At 47.9% G+C, this 16,191-nt stretch overlaps 1 protein-coding gene across 1 annotated transcript in view; it reads left to right on the top strand.

The window, feature by feature from the left end:
- CUL4A (cullin 4A) overlaps nucleotides 1-13,043 on the top strand; it is a 46,719-nt gene extending 33,676 nt beyond the window's left edge. The window contains exons 16-20 of the mRNA XM_053908328.1: nucleotides 4,095-4,208; nucleotides 5,224-5,329; nucleotides 5,489-5,661; nucleotides 9,757-9,909; nucleotides 11,441-13,043. Coding sequence (XP_053764303.1) covers nucleotides 4,095-4,208; nucleotides 5,224-5,329; nucleotides 5,489-5,661; nucleotides 9,757-9,909; nucleotides 11,441-11,536 — 642 coding nt within the window. The 3' untranslated portion in view covers nucleotides 11,537-13,043. The remainder of the gene's footprint in view (nucleotides 1-4,094; nucleotides 4,209-5,223; nucleotides 5,330-5,488; nucleotides 5,662-9,756; nucleotides 9,910-11,440) is intronic.
- The last annotated feature ends 3,148 nt before the right edge of the window (nucleotides 13,044-16,191 follow it).

Genomic DNA, 16,191 nt, shown 5'->3' with positions numbered 1-16,191 from the left:
TTTGAAGTAATCTGTGGGAAGGTACGTGGACGTGGTGTGGACCTCCTCTCCCCCACCAGATTCTCCTGCTGGGCGATCTCTGCTCAGATCCACTTTCGCCTTGGTCAACAGTGACCGTCTCTGTCCTCCTCTGGACAGACTCGCGGACTCCTGGTTGCTTGCTCCGATGCCCCTGTTGTCTGCCATCCAGCTGCTGGAGCCCCTGTCAGCTCCTCTGTCCTTGTACTGGCCCTCGTGGTTTCCTGGTACTTTTTTGTTGTCTAGCAAGAGATGTTGAAGGCTTACTGTACTGGCCTTTGTAAAAATACGCCCACAGTGTAAACACAGGGGAGGAAGCCATGGGGGAAGCGGACTGCAGCTCACCATTTCAAGCCGTACAGCTGAGCAGCACCTGCGTCCAGTGCAGAACTTCGTCATTGTGGCAAACAGAACCCTGCCCCCGTGGAGTTGAGCGTTCACTCCTGCTCCAGTGTCCAAGCCTGGGCACCTGCTGGCCCGCTAACGAGGGACTTGCCCACTCTGGGTTTTAACATAACTGCAGTCACACTTGGTGGCCTTCCGTGTCTGACCTCTTCCACTCACCGTGCGGGTTCCACGACGTGTAGCCCACATCGTGCTTCCTTTATGAGGCTGAATGATGTTCCACTGTGTGTGTGGACCAAGTTCTGTCCCTCCGGCCAGCTGGCTGGCCACGGACACTTGAAAGGTGCGTTTACCTTTCGGCCACTGTGAATAACGCTGCCGTGAGCACAAGCGTGCAGAAATCTGTGTCCCGGTTTTCAGAGCCTCTGGTACACACCCAGGAGTGGAGATGCGGGTGAGAAGCTGGTTTTCCACTGCAGCTGCAGCCTGTTACATTTCCATCAGCAACACGGCTTCCAGTTTCCCCATATCCTCCTCGGTATTTGTTATTCTGGTTTTTGATCGGAGCCATCTTCGTGGGTATGAATTGGTATCTCGTTTTGGTTAGATTTGCTTTTCCCCAATGAATGATGATTTTGTCGAGCATCTTTTCGTGTGCCTATTGGCCACCGTAGCTCTTCTGTGAAGAACTTTCTATGCAAGTCCTTTGCCCATTTTTTACTTGTGTTATCTGTTGCTAAATTTTAAGAGTTCTGTGTATATTCTGGGCACTAGATCCTTATCAGATATGTGATTGGCAAATATCTTCTCCCATTCTGTGAGATATCTTTTTACTCTTTTGATAGTGTTCTTTGCATAAAATTTTAGAGTTTTTGTAAAGTCCAGTATGTTTTCTGTTGTTACTTTTGTTGTCATAGCTAAGAACTGTTGCCACATCCAAGGTCTTGAAAATTTACCTCTGTTTTCTGCTAAGAGTTTTATCGATACTCTTACATGTGGGTGGGTCTCTGTTCCATTTTGAGCCTGGGATTGTAATTGGCACATAATAAGCACCCAGTGTTAGCTGCTGTCCTCTTACCATGATGATTGTGGCCACTTCTAGGAGTTAATCGCAAGGAAAAAGTTTTTAGGAAGTTCATCACCATATTAGCTAGCTTTTATTGGTTGAATGTCATATGGCACCAAGTATGTTTTCTTTTTTTGCAAATTATTTGTTAAGTTGACTTCACACCCCCGGTGCAGAGCCCAACATGGGGCTTGAACTCATGACCCTGAGATCAAGAGTTGGATGCTTAACCCACTGAGCCACCCAGGCACTTCTAGATATGTTTTCTGAGAGAGTCGTTGTCTTTTGGATATATACTACAATACTTAGAAACGAAATGATAATTGTGCCTGGGATCTGATGTGGTTGAATGTGGGTGTGGGTGATAGTTCTGAAGTGTGAGGATGGGGTTGCTGGGCAGATGCAAGGCCGACGGGCATCCTGACCAAAGGCACCGCTTGGACAGAGCGCAGAGGAGCTGACAGATGCCCCAGGCAGGGAGAGCGGGCCTTCGCTCCCTCGCACCTGCGGATGCCCTGAGCTCTCTGTCCAGAGGGGGACAGTCACAAGTTGCTATGAATGCCCTCAGAGCCAAGAGCAGTTGGAGAAGGCCTCTGTGAGGAAGGGGCTCTAAAGATGACCAGGGGGTTACTGAGGGGTGTCCCTAGGCGGAAGCCTGAGGGTAGACAGCACAGCGTACTCGTCCAGTGGGGGAAGCACAGGACAGGCCAGTGCAATCAGTGGTTCTGGAGGACAGGACCTTGGCAAGCCTTGGAAGGGTTTTACTCTTTATTTTTATTTCTTTTTAATGTTTGTTCACTTTAGAGAAAGAGCATGTGAGCTGGGGAGGTGGAGAGAGAGGGGGACAGAAGATCTGAAGTGGGTTTAGTGCTGACAGCAGAGAGCCAACGTGGGACTTAAACTCATGAGCCCTGAGATCATGACCTGAACCAAAGTCAGACGTTTAACTGAGTCACCCAGGCGCCTCAGAATCTTTTTTTTTTTTTAGTTTATTTTTGAGGGCGGGGGGAGCATGCACACATGGTTGAGCGTAAGCAGAGAAGGGGCAGAGGAAGAGAGAGAGAGAGAGAGAGAGAGAGAGAGAGAGAATTCTAAGCGGGCTCTACCCTATCAGCGTGTGGGTTTGAACTCACAAACCGTGAGATCATGACCTGAGCCAAAATCAGGAGTCAGGCACTTAACCGATTGAGCCACCCAGGCGCCCCAAGAGTTTGACTCTTTATCCTAAGAACTTGGAAGCAGCCAAGGATGCTGACAGGGCAGTGAGCAGAGTGCAGACTCTCTGGCACACAGGACCCTGAGGGCGCCCATGTGTCCGGGGTGGAAGGTAGACACACCAAGGAGACCTTGGAAGGAAAGGACATGAGACAAAGACACGGGGGTCTAAGCCATTAGTCACCGAGGGCAGGGAAGCCGCCTCTCACAAAGCTATTTCTCTGATCGAAGCCTGATAAGAAGAACCCATTGGATTTGGCAGCACAGACCATTGGCTATCCTGGCTGCAGAGCAGTGAGAATGTCGAGGGAACCAAGCAAAGAAAGTGAGAGGGAGTGTGCGGGACACCAGAAAATGCACCCTGAAACACTGTCAGACAGCAGAACCCGTCTGTAACTAAGCAGGAGGCCAGGGGTGGGGAGGGCTGGACACCGGGAGAAGGAGGAGGGGCTTCAAAGGAGTGAGACCACAGCAGTAAAGAACTGTGAGAGGGATGCCTGGGGGGGGCTCAGTCAGTTGAGTGTCCAACTCTTGACTTCGGCTCAGGTCATCATCTCAGGGTTCATGAGTTCGAGCCCCACGTTGGGCTCTATGCTGACAGCTCGGAGCCTGCTTGGGATTCTCTTGCTCTCTCTCTGCCCCTCCCCTGCTTGCTAGAGCACTCTCTCTCTTCTCTCTCTCAAAAATAAATAAACTTGAAAAAAAAGAACCACGAGGGGCGCCTGGGTGGTTCAGTCGATTGGGTACCTGACTTCAGCTCAGGTCATGATCTCATGGTTCATGGATTTGAGCCCCGCATTGGGCTCTGTGCTGACAGCTTGGAGCCTGGAGCCTGCTTCAGATTCTGTGTCTCCCTCTCTCTGCCCTCCCCCCACTTGTGCTCTTTCTGTCTCTAAAATAAATAAACATCAAAAAAAATTAAAAAAAAAAAAAAGAAGAAGAACCACAAGAAAGTTTAGAAGGTAGGAGAAATCCTCCCAGAAAGTAACAATGGAAACAGTGGCACGTCATGCCTCCTAGACAAGACTGTCTCCGGTGCTTTCCAGTGCCCTCCCAGCCTCACCACAACCTGCTTCCCAGCACCCTCCCAGCCTCACCACAACCTGGCAGGACACAGCTGGGCCTGCAGACGGTCTCTGTGGTCTTGACTGCATGTGCCACTGGCCAGGGGAGCCACAGCGTGGGCTGTGGAGACTGAGGAACACAACCTGTCTGTGCATTAAGTACCACTTGAAGCAACACCCATGTGGGAAGCAGACCCCAGTGTGCCAGAGTGGCAGACATTTGCATAGGTAACAGAATAATCCAAAGAAACACTGTCAAAATACAGAACTGATCTTTTCATTCAGCTGTGAAAAATTTTGAAAGCTTTGTAAATTAAGCAGTATGTGGTTCTTTGGATGTGTGGTGTTTAGCATAATTAAACTTATTGTTTTCCTGTGCTTGGCAGATGGTTAAACTTCAGGAAATATTTAAGACATTCTATCTTGGAAAGCACAGTGGTCGAAAACTTCAGTGGCAAACCACGTTGGGCCATGCTGTTTTAAAAGCAGAGTTTAAAGAAGTAAGTTCTTTGTCTGTTTCATAGACAAATAACATATAAATATGTTAATAGAATATTTTCAATTGTGGTTGATCTTTGGTAACAAACAAAGGAAAAGGTCATTCAGCATAACTCCGTACTGCCTTTTCTTGGTCAACGATAATAAACAGCTGAAGGATTAATATTCCAATCAATAAAGTCAATAAAAATAGAAAGCATTTACCTAGCTGAAAAAAGAGCAAAGGAGTGCTTGCTTCAACAGCACATGTGCTAGAATAGGAATGATACAGAAATCAGCGCAGCAACCCGGAATATGTGAAGCTTCCAGGTTTAAAAAAAGAAGAAAGCAAAGGATGTGAAGAGGCAACTCATAAAAGCAAGACTAAGAAATCAAATTCATTGAAAACCTGCTCTATTTTTCTGCCAAACATTTGCAAATTACAGTCCAGTGAAATGCCACATTTCGAGTACTGATTGGTCAAGGCTAAAACCTCGAGGAACAGCGCCATACAGAGCATGCTTTGGTCTCACGTCTCCCGCCTCCAAAGTCACAGGCTTTGTTACAGTGGTGCCAGTTCCAGAAATTCATCATAGTAAGACGTTTTCACAGAGCAGTGAATAAGCCCGTTTGTCGCGGTGCTATTGCTAAAAGAGACGTTATACAAGAGGAAAGTGCAGACGGTGTTTTGATACCAGAAAGAAGCAGGTCACAAAACAATGCCTTCATGTTCCTGTTTAACTTCAGCTTTGTAAATAAGATTCAGTTGTATATACCAAGCAAAAAATTTACAGAATGACTACTTTGCTAGCTGTTACCATGCACTAGGCACCGTATCCTATAAATCCTATGTGCATGGATACTACGTATGTAAATTGCATGTATCCTCTCCTGCCTCTGCAGACCGGGTGGGGCAGCCATGCTTCCCCACCTCCACCCAGAGAGGCTGGTCCTGGGGGTGAAGCCCTCTAGAGCCTAGCCGCTTTCCTGCACACAGAGCTCACAGGTTTACACGGGGTGCGTCCCATGCTCTTTCAGGGGAAGAAGGAGTTCCAGGTGTCCCTGTTCCAGACACTGGTGCTTCTCATGTTCAACGAAGGGGACGGATTCAGCTTTGAAGAAATAAAAATGGCCACAGGGATAGGTAAGAGTCCTCGCTCCGTGACTGTGTGGCCTCCGCGTGTCCTTGTTGTTAGAGATCAGCCCAGTCTCTGCCCGTCACATGTGAGTGTGGGGTGTCTTTCACCATTGTCACGTGTCCTCATTTCGGTGCTAGTCTGTGCCCGATTCTCTCCCCGCCCAGAGGATGGTGAGCTGCGACGAACGTTGCAGTCCCTGGCCTGCGGTAAAGCACGAGTTCTGGTTAAGAGTCCCAAAGGGAAGGAGGTGGAAGACGGGGACACATTCATGTTCAACGGGGAGTTCAAGCACAAACTGTTTCGAATAAAGATCAACCAGATCCAGATGAAGGAAACCGTACGTATAAGCTTTCTTGTGTTACTCACTGGGTACTTACCAAGGACTCATTCGTTTGTACGGTCAATTCCTAAGTCTTGTAAGAGCACTTTAACGTGGGAGGGGTGGTGAGGTGGTGGCTGTCACAGGCCCACTGGAGTGTTTGTAGCAGCGAAGACATTCTCAAGTGTCTCATGTCCAGGGCAGGTCCTGGACCACCGCCCTCAGGCCCTTCCGAACAAGGGAGCCCTTGCAGCCTAAAGTGCTGCCACGCGGGGGGGTGGGGGGGGGGGGAGGCAGTGGGCCCTGGCATGTAAATGAGGAGAGGCCTAAAGGCACCAACCCATTCAGACAAGACCAGGGCAGCGTCACAGCTTCTTCACCCCCCGCAGTCGAGCGTGGTCGCTCCCTTACCTGGAAGTGTTCAGGTGGAGCCCGGTGGGAAAAGAAGTTCAGATTACACGAAAAGAAATGCAAAAGATCAGTAAGTATATGAAAGATGTTCATTCTCATCAGTAATTTTTTTAAATTCAAGTTAAAATAATACCCCAGGGCTGCCTGGGGGGCTCTGTCATCGAGCAGCAGACTCGTGATTTCATGGGTCCAAGCCCCACAGAGCCTCCTTGGGATTCCCTCTCTCTCACTCTCTCTGCCCTTTACCCACTTGCGTGCGCTTTTTTTTTTTTTTTTTTTTTTTTTTAATTTTTATGTTTATTTTTGAGAGAGAGAGAGAGAGAGAGCATAAGCAGAGGCAGAGAGAGAGGGAGGCACAGAATCCGAAGCAGCTCCAGGCTCCAAGCTGTCAGCACAGAGCCCAAAGCAGGGCTTGAACCCACAAACCGCGAGATCATGACCTGAGCCGAAGTCAGTGCTTAACTGACTGAGCCACCCAGCCACCCCCGGTCTTTCAAATAAGTAAAAACTTTAATAAAATAATACTCCACTTTTCATCTGTCAACATGGGAAACGTTTAAAAGTTTGATGATATCCAGAGTCGGCAAGTATATGGGAAAACAGGCATTCTTTTTGTGCTTTTACTTTATTTTTAATGTTATTTTTGAAAGAGAATGAGGAGGGGAGGGATAGAGAGGGGGGACAAAATCCCAAGCAGGCTCTGAGCTGTCCAGCATGGAGCCCAACACGGGACTCGAACTCATGAACTGTGAGATCATGACCTGAGCCGAAGTCAGCACTTAACCGACTGAGCCACCCAGGTGTGCTTATTTCAAAGTGGGACTGTCACCTCTGTCCCCTGGAGATGACCTCTACTGCCACTTCGAAGTACAGGTTTTTCCTGTGGTGTAAATGTCTAATCTTGTTTTTTCTGTAACGGGATCACTCTGCAGATGGCATTTATATGTGCCGTTATGCAGTCTGGTCTTGTTACTGTGGGTCTGCTTCCATGTCAGGACTTGGTTTCTCACGGGTGCAGAGTAGTTGGTCCTGTGTCCCTCAGGAGCTCGGCAGCACCCTTGGGGAAAGGCATTCAGGTGGTTTCGATCTCTACTGGAAATAAGGTTACATTAAACATCCTGTGTACCTATTAGCTTGTTTCTTCAGTATAAAATCTTTGCCCTGGGATTACAGGGTCAAAGAATGTGGACTTTTGTTAGTCTGGCCACTCTTTTCCAAATGGAAGCCTGACAGATCTTCCCAGATTTCAGTGTCCGGTTTCACAAGAGGGCCAGCCCTCCCTCTGCCCGCCCTGTTCTTACAGGCACAGATAGTTCATTGCCATTTTAGATTGAATTTCTTTGAGCATCTTTATGCCATTGAGTAGCTTATGCACATCATGTCTTTCTGATCTTTAATTCTTCATGTTTTGTTTTTTAATATTTATTTTTGAGAGAGAGAGAGCGTGGGGGAGGGGCAGAGAGAGAGGGAGACACAGAATCCGAAGCAGGCTCCAGGCTCCGAGCTGTTAGCACAGAGCCCGACGCGGAGCTTGAACTCACGAACCCAAGATCATGAGCTGAGCCGAAGTCAGATGCTTAACCGACTGAGCCACCCGGGTGCCCCTAACCCAATGTTTTTTTTAAAATTACTTGTACTTTTCTATTAGTTTTTACATGTAAGTTTTTCTCTGAGCAACGTAGAAATTAATATCAAAAAGCAATCTAACTACTCTTCCTGTTCTAAAACTGAATTGAAAATACCGTTCTCTGACAACTTATTTGAATTGTCACCTTTGTTATATATTAAATTCACATATTACGAGTCAGTTTTTAAATTCTCTTCTACAAATTCTATTGATTTCTTTCATATCCAGGACCCAAATTCTTTTAGTTAATTTACCCATTCCTATAAATTTATTCTCCCAGTAAGTTTGAGAATAATTTTATTGTGTCTTTGCCCTCCAAATAAGAACATTAACATTTTTTATTCAAAGTGCATTACACAGTTTTCAGTTTTTATTTTGGCTATACTAAATCTGATTCTTATCTGTGTATATATATAAATATAAGTCTCTTCTCTTCATGGGAGTTTTCTAAAAGTCTTGGCATATTTCTTATTAGATGATTCAACAAATACTCATTAAGCACCTACTAAGGCGTAGGTCCTCTGTGAAGCACTGAGAATTCATCCGTGAATAATAACTTATTCTTCTAAATCTTGGTTTCAAGGAACTTTCAGCAGACAGGTACCAGATGATTACACATTGTTTAACTTACTACACTTGAGGTAGGAGACAAAAGCACAGTCCCACACCGTGGGTCAGGGAAGGCTTTCCCACCGAAGGCCATGCTGAGCCAGGTGAGGCCTGAGGAGGCAGGCCACAGACAGGTTATATACAGACTGGTCAGAGCTATGAAGAATTTGGGGAAGCCACTGAAGGTTTTAAGCAAGAAGGGCCAATAAAATGCTGGCACCTATTAAGGGGATCTTTTCTGTTTACATGTGTAACCAGTTATTGCCAGTATGTATATATTAACACCATTTACCCTTGTGTACTCTTCCTGTGTCCAGCCACTTCACGAAATTCTCGTTGGCTTTGATGGTTTTTCAGTTGATTTTCTCGGATTTTTGGATTCGTAGCTTATCTACAAATAATTACCACGTGTCTGCTCCAATTTGCTATAGTTCTTTTGTTCTCTTACTGCGCAGCTAGAACTTTGAAAATCACATTTGTATGAAATTATGGTGCTACCAGGCTTTTTCTTCACTTCCTGATTTTTTTTATCTCAAGTGCCTGGAACATTAACCTATTTGGGGTGGTGGATCCCTTTGGAAGTGCGATGGAAGCGTGGCTTCTCCTTTTCTGAAACTCACGTACCTTACATGCAGGCACAGACCTGTCTCCTGTAGATCAAACAGGCCTCCAGTAGGTTGCTGTTAACTAACATGAAGTTGTTATCAGGAGCTGTGCTTTGCTTCTGGTAACAGCTTTTTATCATGTTCAGGTGGGGTTTTTTTCATTGCTATTTGTACGTTAATTTGTTTTAGATCAAGGATAGGTTTTCAGTTTTTTTGTGCCTTTGCAGTGTCTGTCAAGAGATCACATAATTGCTGTGACCTCAACACAACTGTGATGAAATTCATTCCATTCCTAGGTTTCCTGATGCTGAGCAAAGCTTGCATTTCTGGAATAAACTCTGGTAGCTATTGTGTTTTATTCTGCTTTCTCTTCTGTGCTACTGGATCTAATCCAGGATTATATACAGTTGATGTGTTTTGTAGCTTTTTTATGAGGGGAATGTAACTTTACATTCTTTTTCAAGCTTTGGTACTGAAGTTGGGCTATTCTTGGGAAGCTAGGTTTTGCTAGAACAAATAAAAATGCATAACAGAATAGGATTTACCCAATGTTTGGCCTTTCTTTGCATCAAATTTTCTTATCAGGGGTGCCTGGGTGGCTCAGTTGGTTGAGCATCCAACTTGATTTCGGCTCAGGTCGTGATCTCACAGTCAGTCCTGAGATCAAGCCCTGCATCAGGTTCCGTGCTGAGTGTGGAACCTGCTTCAGGTTCTCTCCCTCCCCTGCCTGTGCTCGAGTGTTCTCTCTCTCTCCCTCTGTCTCTCTCTCAAATAAGAAAAAAGTTTCCCATTAAACTCAACAATATGAAATAACACCCAACTGTATCTTTACACTTCACTTGTGTGTGTGTCTGTGTGCAGATTGAGGAACAAGCCAGCACCACTGAGAGAGTGTTTCAGGACAGACAATATCAGATTGACGCTGCTATCGTCAGAATAATGAAGATGAGAAAGACTCTTGGTCATAACCTTCTAGTTTCTGAATTGTATAATCAGCTGAAATTTCCAGTAAAGGTAAATGCACATTAGCTTAATTAAAGTATTGCGCCGAACATTGAAAAAGCATGTTCAGTTCCTAACACATTAGAATCATTTGTCCTGCATTACAGGTGATCATTTACTACAGAAATCTGCTTGTGTGTGCACACCAAATGTCAAAAAACTGGCAAGTGGGGACAGTAGGGTTTTTATCCCAAATGCTCTTTGTAACCGTCCCAGGAACTAGAGGCCCCAAATCTGCCACGGCAGAGACGTTGTTGACACCTTGTTAGGAGGGGGAGGGGGCCGGGGCAGGTGCTGTAGCTCCAGGCGGGGTTTCTCAGTGGGGTGGCTATTCAGGTCATGCCCTGTGATTGCAGGGAAGTCCTACTAGCTGCTCATTTATTCAGCACTGACAAGCTCCAGAGCATTTTCTGTTTTGGTGATACCTCCTCATTTCTGTGCATGAGAAAGTCAACCCTGAATCCTGCCTGTGCCTGCGTGTTTCTAGGCCTGAGGGTTTCTGCCCTGGCTGTACTTGGAGCACTGACCAGGTAGGGAAGTGTTAGGAAGAGCTCTTGAAAACAGGCGCGTCCACCTGGGAAGTATGGGACTCGTGAGGCCTGGCCCTACAGAGACTGAGCCTGTGGGGTGAAGCTCCCTGGTTCTGCGGGGTCCCGTTGGGCAGAGGAGCAGCCGGCCCTCCATCCTCACTGAGGGTGTCAGGGTGAGCAGACACCGTGTTCCCCTGGGCGAGCACGCGGCTGCCATGTCCTCTGCCACGCAGGTGTGGGCGCCCAGCCCTGCTGTGTACACCCTTCTTTCCCCCTCAGGCCAGAGCCAGCGCCCACTTTCCCTCTTACAGACGAGAGGCCCAGCAGTTACAGCACTGACCAGTGGGAGGCATATGCGGTGGCTGTAGCAGCCGGCTCTGCCCTGGCAGGACCTCGCGTGGCTCTCACTGCATCTCATGAATGCTCCATCCGTCACTCGATAGAAAGTTAGGCCTTTTGATGGAATGTGCCCTTGAAGGGAGAAGCTTGCTCATAAACGTCAACATAAGTGTGCTTTCTACCACGGCGGAGCCAGAGACGTCCTCGCGGGGCTCGCTTGTTATGGTGTCAGTCATCTGTGGACCTGTGGTTACACATCAGCAGCACATGCAGGAAATACAGGACTTGGGGACAGATGTCCTTGCAAAGGATGAAGCTGCCCTGAGACGTTACCAGATTCCCCTTTCAGACCAATGAAAATGTGCCACCCAGTAGGATGTGCCCTGCTTATGCGTTCGTTCGTGCTGGCAAAAAAGGGTTTTCATCTCCTCCCTCTCAGCCTGCTCAGACAGTAAATTCACACGAGAGTGCTTGAATCAAGAGGCCATGTTAGCATTGTCTCTGAAGGAAGGACTTGGATTGTCTTCGTTTTATAATTTGGTTATAATTATAAATAGTTTACCTGTAGATACGTATATTTTATATAATTATAATTACTTGCTTCGCGCATATGTTTCCCCGTGTTTGTAAATTTACCGCCACTATAATTGAGGGGTTTCGTTTCTCTTTTTTAGCCTGGAGATTTGAAAAAGAGAATTGAATCTCTTATAGACAGAGACTATATGGAGAGAGACAAAGACAATCCGAATCAGTACCACTACGTGGCCTGATGTGTCGGCCAGCCGTGTTCTCTCAGCGAGACCCTAGAATGTATCTTCAGAGCGGTGAAGCATTTCTGTGCCGTTCCCAGGACTTCTGAGATTGAGCCAGCGTGGAGACTTTTGGATTAGAAGGAAAGGATGATTCTCAGATCACCCTTCACAGAGCTTAGGGGTTTGCCAGCGGCACGTGTGTCTTTCCTCCAGTTCTTCCTCTTACTCTTTTCGGTGTTTAAACTGTCGCAGCTGCTCGGGCAGAATGACTTTGAGATTGGACGAGAAGATATTGGGTAAAAGAGGTTCCTTTGTAAGGTGTTGCTTTTGTAGCAGAAAGCTGACAGCTTGGTGTGGGGTGTGTGTGTGCGTGTGATCACAGATGCACAGTTAGACCCTCCGTGCTGTGTCCGTGGGCTGCAGAGTGGGCTGGTGTGCTCCTGAAGGCAGGGGCTCCTGGTGGATGGGCATGTAGGTTGGAAACCAGAGCCCTTCGTTGGCGAGCATTAGGAAGAAACAGTGTCAAGAACTGACTCCTCAGTTATGCAACGTCGATACCGACATCTGTCCGTTTCCTTTATCTTCCATGTTTTTACACTCTGATGACAGACTTCCCAGAGCGAGGTTTCTCGGCGAGACCCCTCCTTGCCGAGACAGCACTGGGGGCATGCTCACTGCAGTGAACTCACGAGCGTCTGAGTTGCTTGTGAATTTTCTGTTTAGGGGTCCAGGGAGCAGTGTGATTGCACCCACTCTTCTAAGATTGTGTCTCGCAGCCCCTGCTCTTCGCACCGAGGTGACCGCTGTCTGGTTTCCTGACTGCAGTATTTGTACGATGGCGTACAGTCGCTCTAACAGAGTTTGGTTTGCTTTACAGCCTTACGCAGGGAAGCTTGTTGTCCACGCTGTGACCACTGTAAGGTGTGGTGGGAGACACTCGAGTCCTGATGTTGGGAAGGTGGTTTTGTCAAAAGATTAAAGGATTTTGTTGGCACCTGGTTTCATGTTGTGTGTGTACAGGTGAGGTTGTGTGGGGGCCGACGATGTCAGTACCGTGAACTGTAACAAAGATCCTTTTCTGGTAACATTTCAGAGTACTTTATATTTTACATAATAGCATGTTTCACTTTGATTAAAAGCTACCAAAGGAATTTTGATCATGGTATAAGTGTTTAAAGCAATATTTTCTGGGATATACCAAGTTTATATAATTTGATTTTGTGCTAAATTATTAAAAACTTCTCCCTTTTTGAAACATGCGTGTTTAAAATATGACATCTTATGGGTTTCCATGTGAAAATCTCGCCCTTCAAGTATCCTCATTATTTCTATATTTGTAAATTTTCATTTGTGAGTTCTATGATTTGTGGTCTACAAAGACCAAATAGATTTCTACTTCTTAAATTTTATGTTCATTATTTCTAGAGATTGTTAATATTGTAATTTAATGTAGACTTACTCTGAATAAAATTAGTTTAATTGGCCTTAAAATTACATTAATAAAACTCGTGCTGTGTGAACTACACATTCCTCCTAACTCTTTAGCGACTTAAACTTTGTGACCAGTACAGCGAACAGAGGAACCCAGCAGCAGGCCAGGCACGGTCACAGTCATCTCCCGGGAGATGGGCCATCGCACCCTTCTCCACCACAGACTGCACCCAGTGGGGCCGGCAGGCCGAGCAGACCGAGCAGATCACGCTCTCACAGATCAGGTAGCATCTGTGTTGTTGCAGTGAGAGGCCAGCGTGGCGGAGCAAATGGGACAGGGGAGACGAGGGCAGGGAAGGACACTTAGACGAGAGAGAAGCCGTGAAATGGGAAAGGAGGTGAGAGGATTTATGGATAAATGATTGCGTGCCCAGGAAATCTAAGAGAAACAACTAAAAAGCTGTGACCACAAAAAGAACAAAGCTTTTAACAGAACACAAAATTAGCAGGAAAGTCATGATATAACAGAAGATCACGTTTTCAGCAACAACAAAAAGTGACAACATGCCTCATAGCAAACAGAATATCCACATGAAAAGCATTTTCACGTAACTGAGGAGCACAGAGAAAACCTGAGTGAGGAAGAGGAGTGGCTGTTCTCACATTTATCTGTGCAGCATCTGAACGTGCCACACTCCCCCCTACTTCAGAACACAAACAGGCGCCTGGGGGGGCTCAGTCGGTTGAGCATCTCCGACTTCGGTTCGGGTCATGATCTCGCAGTCCGTGAGTTCGAGCCCCGCGTTGGGCTCTGTGCCGACAGTTCGGGGCCTGGAGCCTGCTTCTGATTCTGTGTCTCCGTCTCTCTCTGCCCCTCCCCCACTCATGCTCTGTCTCTGTCTCAGAAATAAACAAACATTAAAAAAAACACAAACAGGGTGATTCTAAAGCTAAAATTGAGGGGCATCTGGGTGGTTCAGTGGGTTAAGCGTTGGACTTCGGCTCGGGTCATGATCTCATGGTTTGTGGGTTCGAGGCCCGCGTTGGGCTCTGTGCTAACAGCTCGGAGCCTGGAGCCTGTTTGGATTCTCTGTGTCCCTCTCTCTCTGCCCCTCCCCAGCTCTTGCTCTGCCTCTCTCTCAAAATAAATAAACATTAAACAATGGTTTTTTAATTTTTTTTTAGTGTTTCTTTTCGAGAGAGAAAGAGTTTATGTGGGGGGAGGGTGGACATGCTCTGGATGAGCTTCACCGCGATGTGGCAGCAGAGATGTGTGTGGGCAGCACATGCCCACTGCCATTTCCAGAAAGGAGAAAAGCCACAGCTGGAGGCAGGGTGGTCTCCGAGGGATCATTTTGAGAAAGTCGGTTCAGCAGCTTTGCAGGTGTCTGGGCATCATCCTGGGGAGGCCGGCCCCCTGAGCCAGGCGGGGGTGCCCCCAGGGTGGGCAGGAGAGGGCACAAGCCTGGGGTCGGCTCCAGAAGGGTGAAAAGTGTGAGTGTCTGGAGGCGGCTAGGCAAAGAGGGAGATGGGAGAGCCAGGACAGGGACCTGGAGAGAAGGTCCACCCCCTTGGCGTGTGCTCCAGAGAAGCTGGGATGCAAGGAGCAGGGCAGCTGGCCTGCAGGTGGCAGGGAGTGGGAGGCGGGCCCATGGTGAGGGGACCCAGGTGACAAGACGTCCAGCGGGTGCGGGGTGCAGGAAAGCAGGGCCTGGGGCAGTGTTGAGGACAGTGGAGGTGCGGGAAGAGCCTCCAGGACAGGGAGGCCAAGTCCAGGTGCCTCCCAGCATCACCTGCAGGGGAGAGGAGCGAGGGGAGGAACCAAGAGGCCTGACGGGAAGAGCAGTGACCAGTGCTAGGGTTCAGGGGGCTTGGCTTGCCGGGAGGTGAGCAGAAGGGGGCGGTCCAGGCGTCCCGGAGGTGGCCCCGGAGCCTCAGTTATGATGTGGGGTGACAGTCGCAGCGAACTAACTTACGAGCACATTTCTGACTTTGAGACACCTATACTGTCGACCCAACAGAGTCCACTGCCTGGTGACTATGCTGCTCACTGCATTGGCCTTGATAGAATTCCCAAGTGGCTTGTGTGTCAGTGGGGGTGTGAGTGGGTCAGCATGAGGGGGAGTGAGTGTGCAGGAGTGGGAGAGCAAGTGTGAGCTCAAGTGGGTGTGTGAGAGTGAGCTTGAGCAAGTTGCAGGGAAGCAAGCGTGAACTCAAGCGAGTGTGCGGGAGAGCAAGTGTGAACTCAAGCGGGTGTGCAAGAGGGTGAGCTCCAGTGAGTGTGCGGGAGAGCAAGCATGAGCTCAAGCGGGCATGCAGGTGCGCAGGGGAGCGGGTGTGCATGGGAGCAAGTGTGAGCTTGAGTGAGTGTACAGGGGAGCAAGTGTGAGTTCAAGCGAGTGTGCAGGGTAGTGGGTATACAGGAGAACAAGTGTGTGGGAGCTCGAGTGGGCGTGCGGGGGAGCGAGTGTGCCAAGGAACCAAGGAGGAAAGTTTGAGGAAAGAAATGGCCAGTCTTTGTGTTAGTAACCAGGGGCCATTGCAGGTGGTGCAGGGCGGTGGCGGGGGGGGGGTGGTGGAGGGGGAGTGGGGGGGGATGAAGGCAGGGGCAAGGCAGGGGCGAGGCAAGGTTTCATCTGGATGAGGAAACGAGCAGAGGAAAGGGCTCAAGAGGGGAGAGAGGGGTCAAGCCTAGGGGCACATGCATGTGTGTGTATGTGTATTTGTATGTGTGCATGTTTGTGTGTGTACACACGTTTGTATATATGTATGTGTTTGTATATTTGCATGTGTGTTTGTGTGTATACACACGTGTGTTTATGTATGTGTATTTGCGTGTGCATGGGTGTGTTCTTGCTAGAACAGGCTGTAATGTAAAAGTAGGTACAGGTGGGGATAAAGGCAAAGCAACAGGCTGCAAAGCTGGGGAGACTTTTAAGGGTTTCTGTTACCAGTGATGCAGGAATCAAGGTCAGTTCCTTAGAAAGCAGAGATGTTGCATTTGACAGTGGACGTGGTGTGCTGGGTCTGCTTCTCAGTGATGGAATGTTCTCAAGGCACCAGAGTCAATGGAGAGATATAGTTAAAGGCTGCAGGGTTTTTTTAATTTTTTTTTTACATTCATTTATTTTTGAGAGACAGAGAGAGAGTGTGAGCAGGGGAGGGGCAGAGAGAGAGGGAGACACAGAGTCTGAAGCAGGCTCCAGACTCTGAGCTGTCAGCACAGGGCCTGACACGGGGTT

This window comes from Panthera pardus, unplaced genomic scaffold (genome assembly GCF_024362965.1).
Source record: "Panthera pardus isolate Hobbes unplaced genomic scaffold, ASM2436296v1 HiC_scaffold_1, whole genome shotgun sequence".
In the NCBI taxonomy this organism is placed as follows: Eukaryota; Metazoa; Chordata; class Mammalia; order Carnivora; family Felidae; genus Panthera; species Panthera pardus.
The sequence above is the reverse complement of the archived record's forward strand: the minus strand, read 5'-3'. Positions and strand labels throughout refer to the sequence as shown.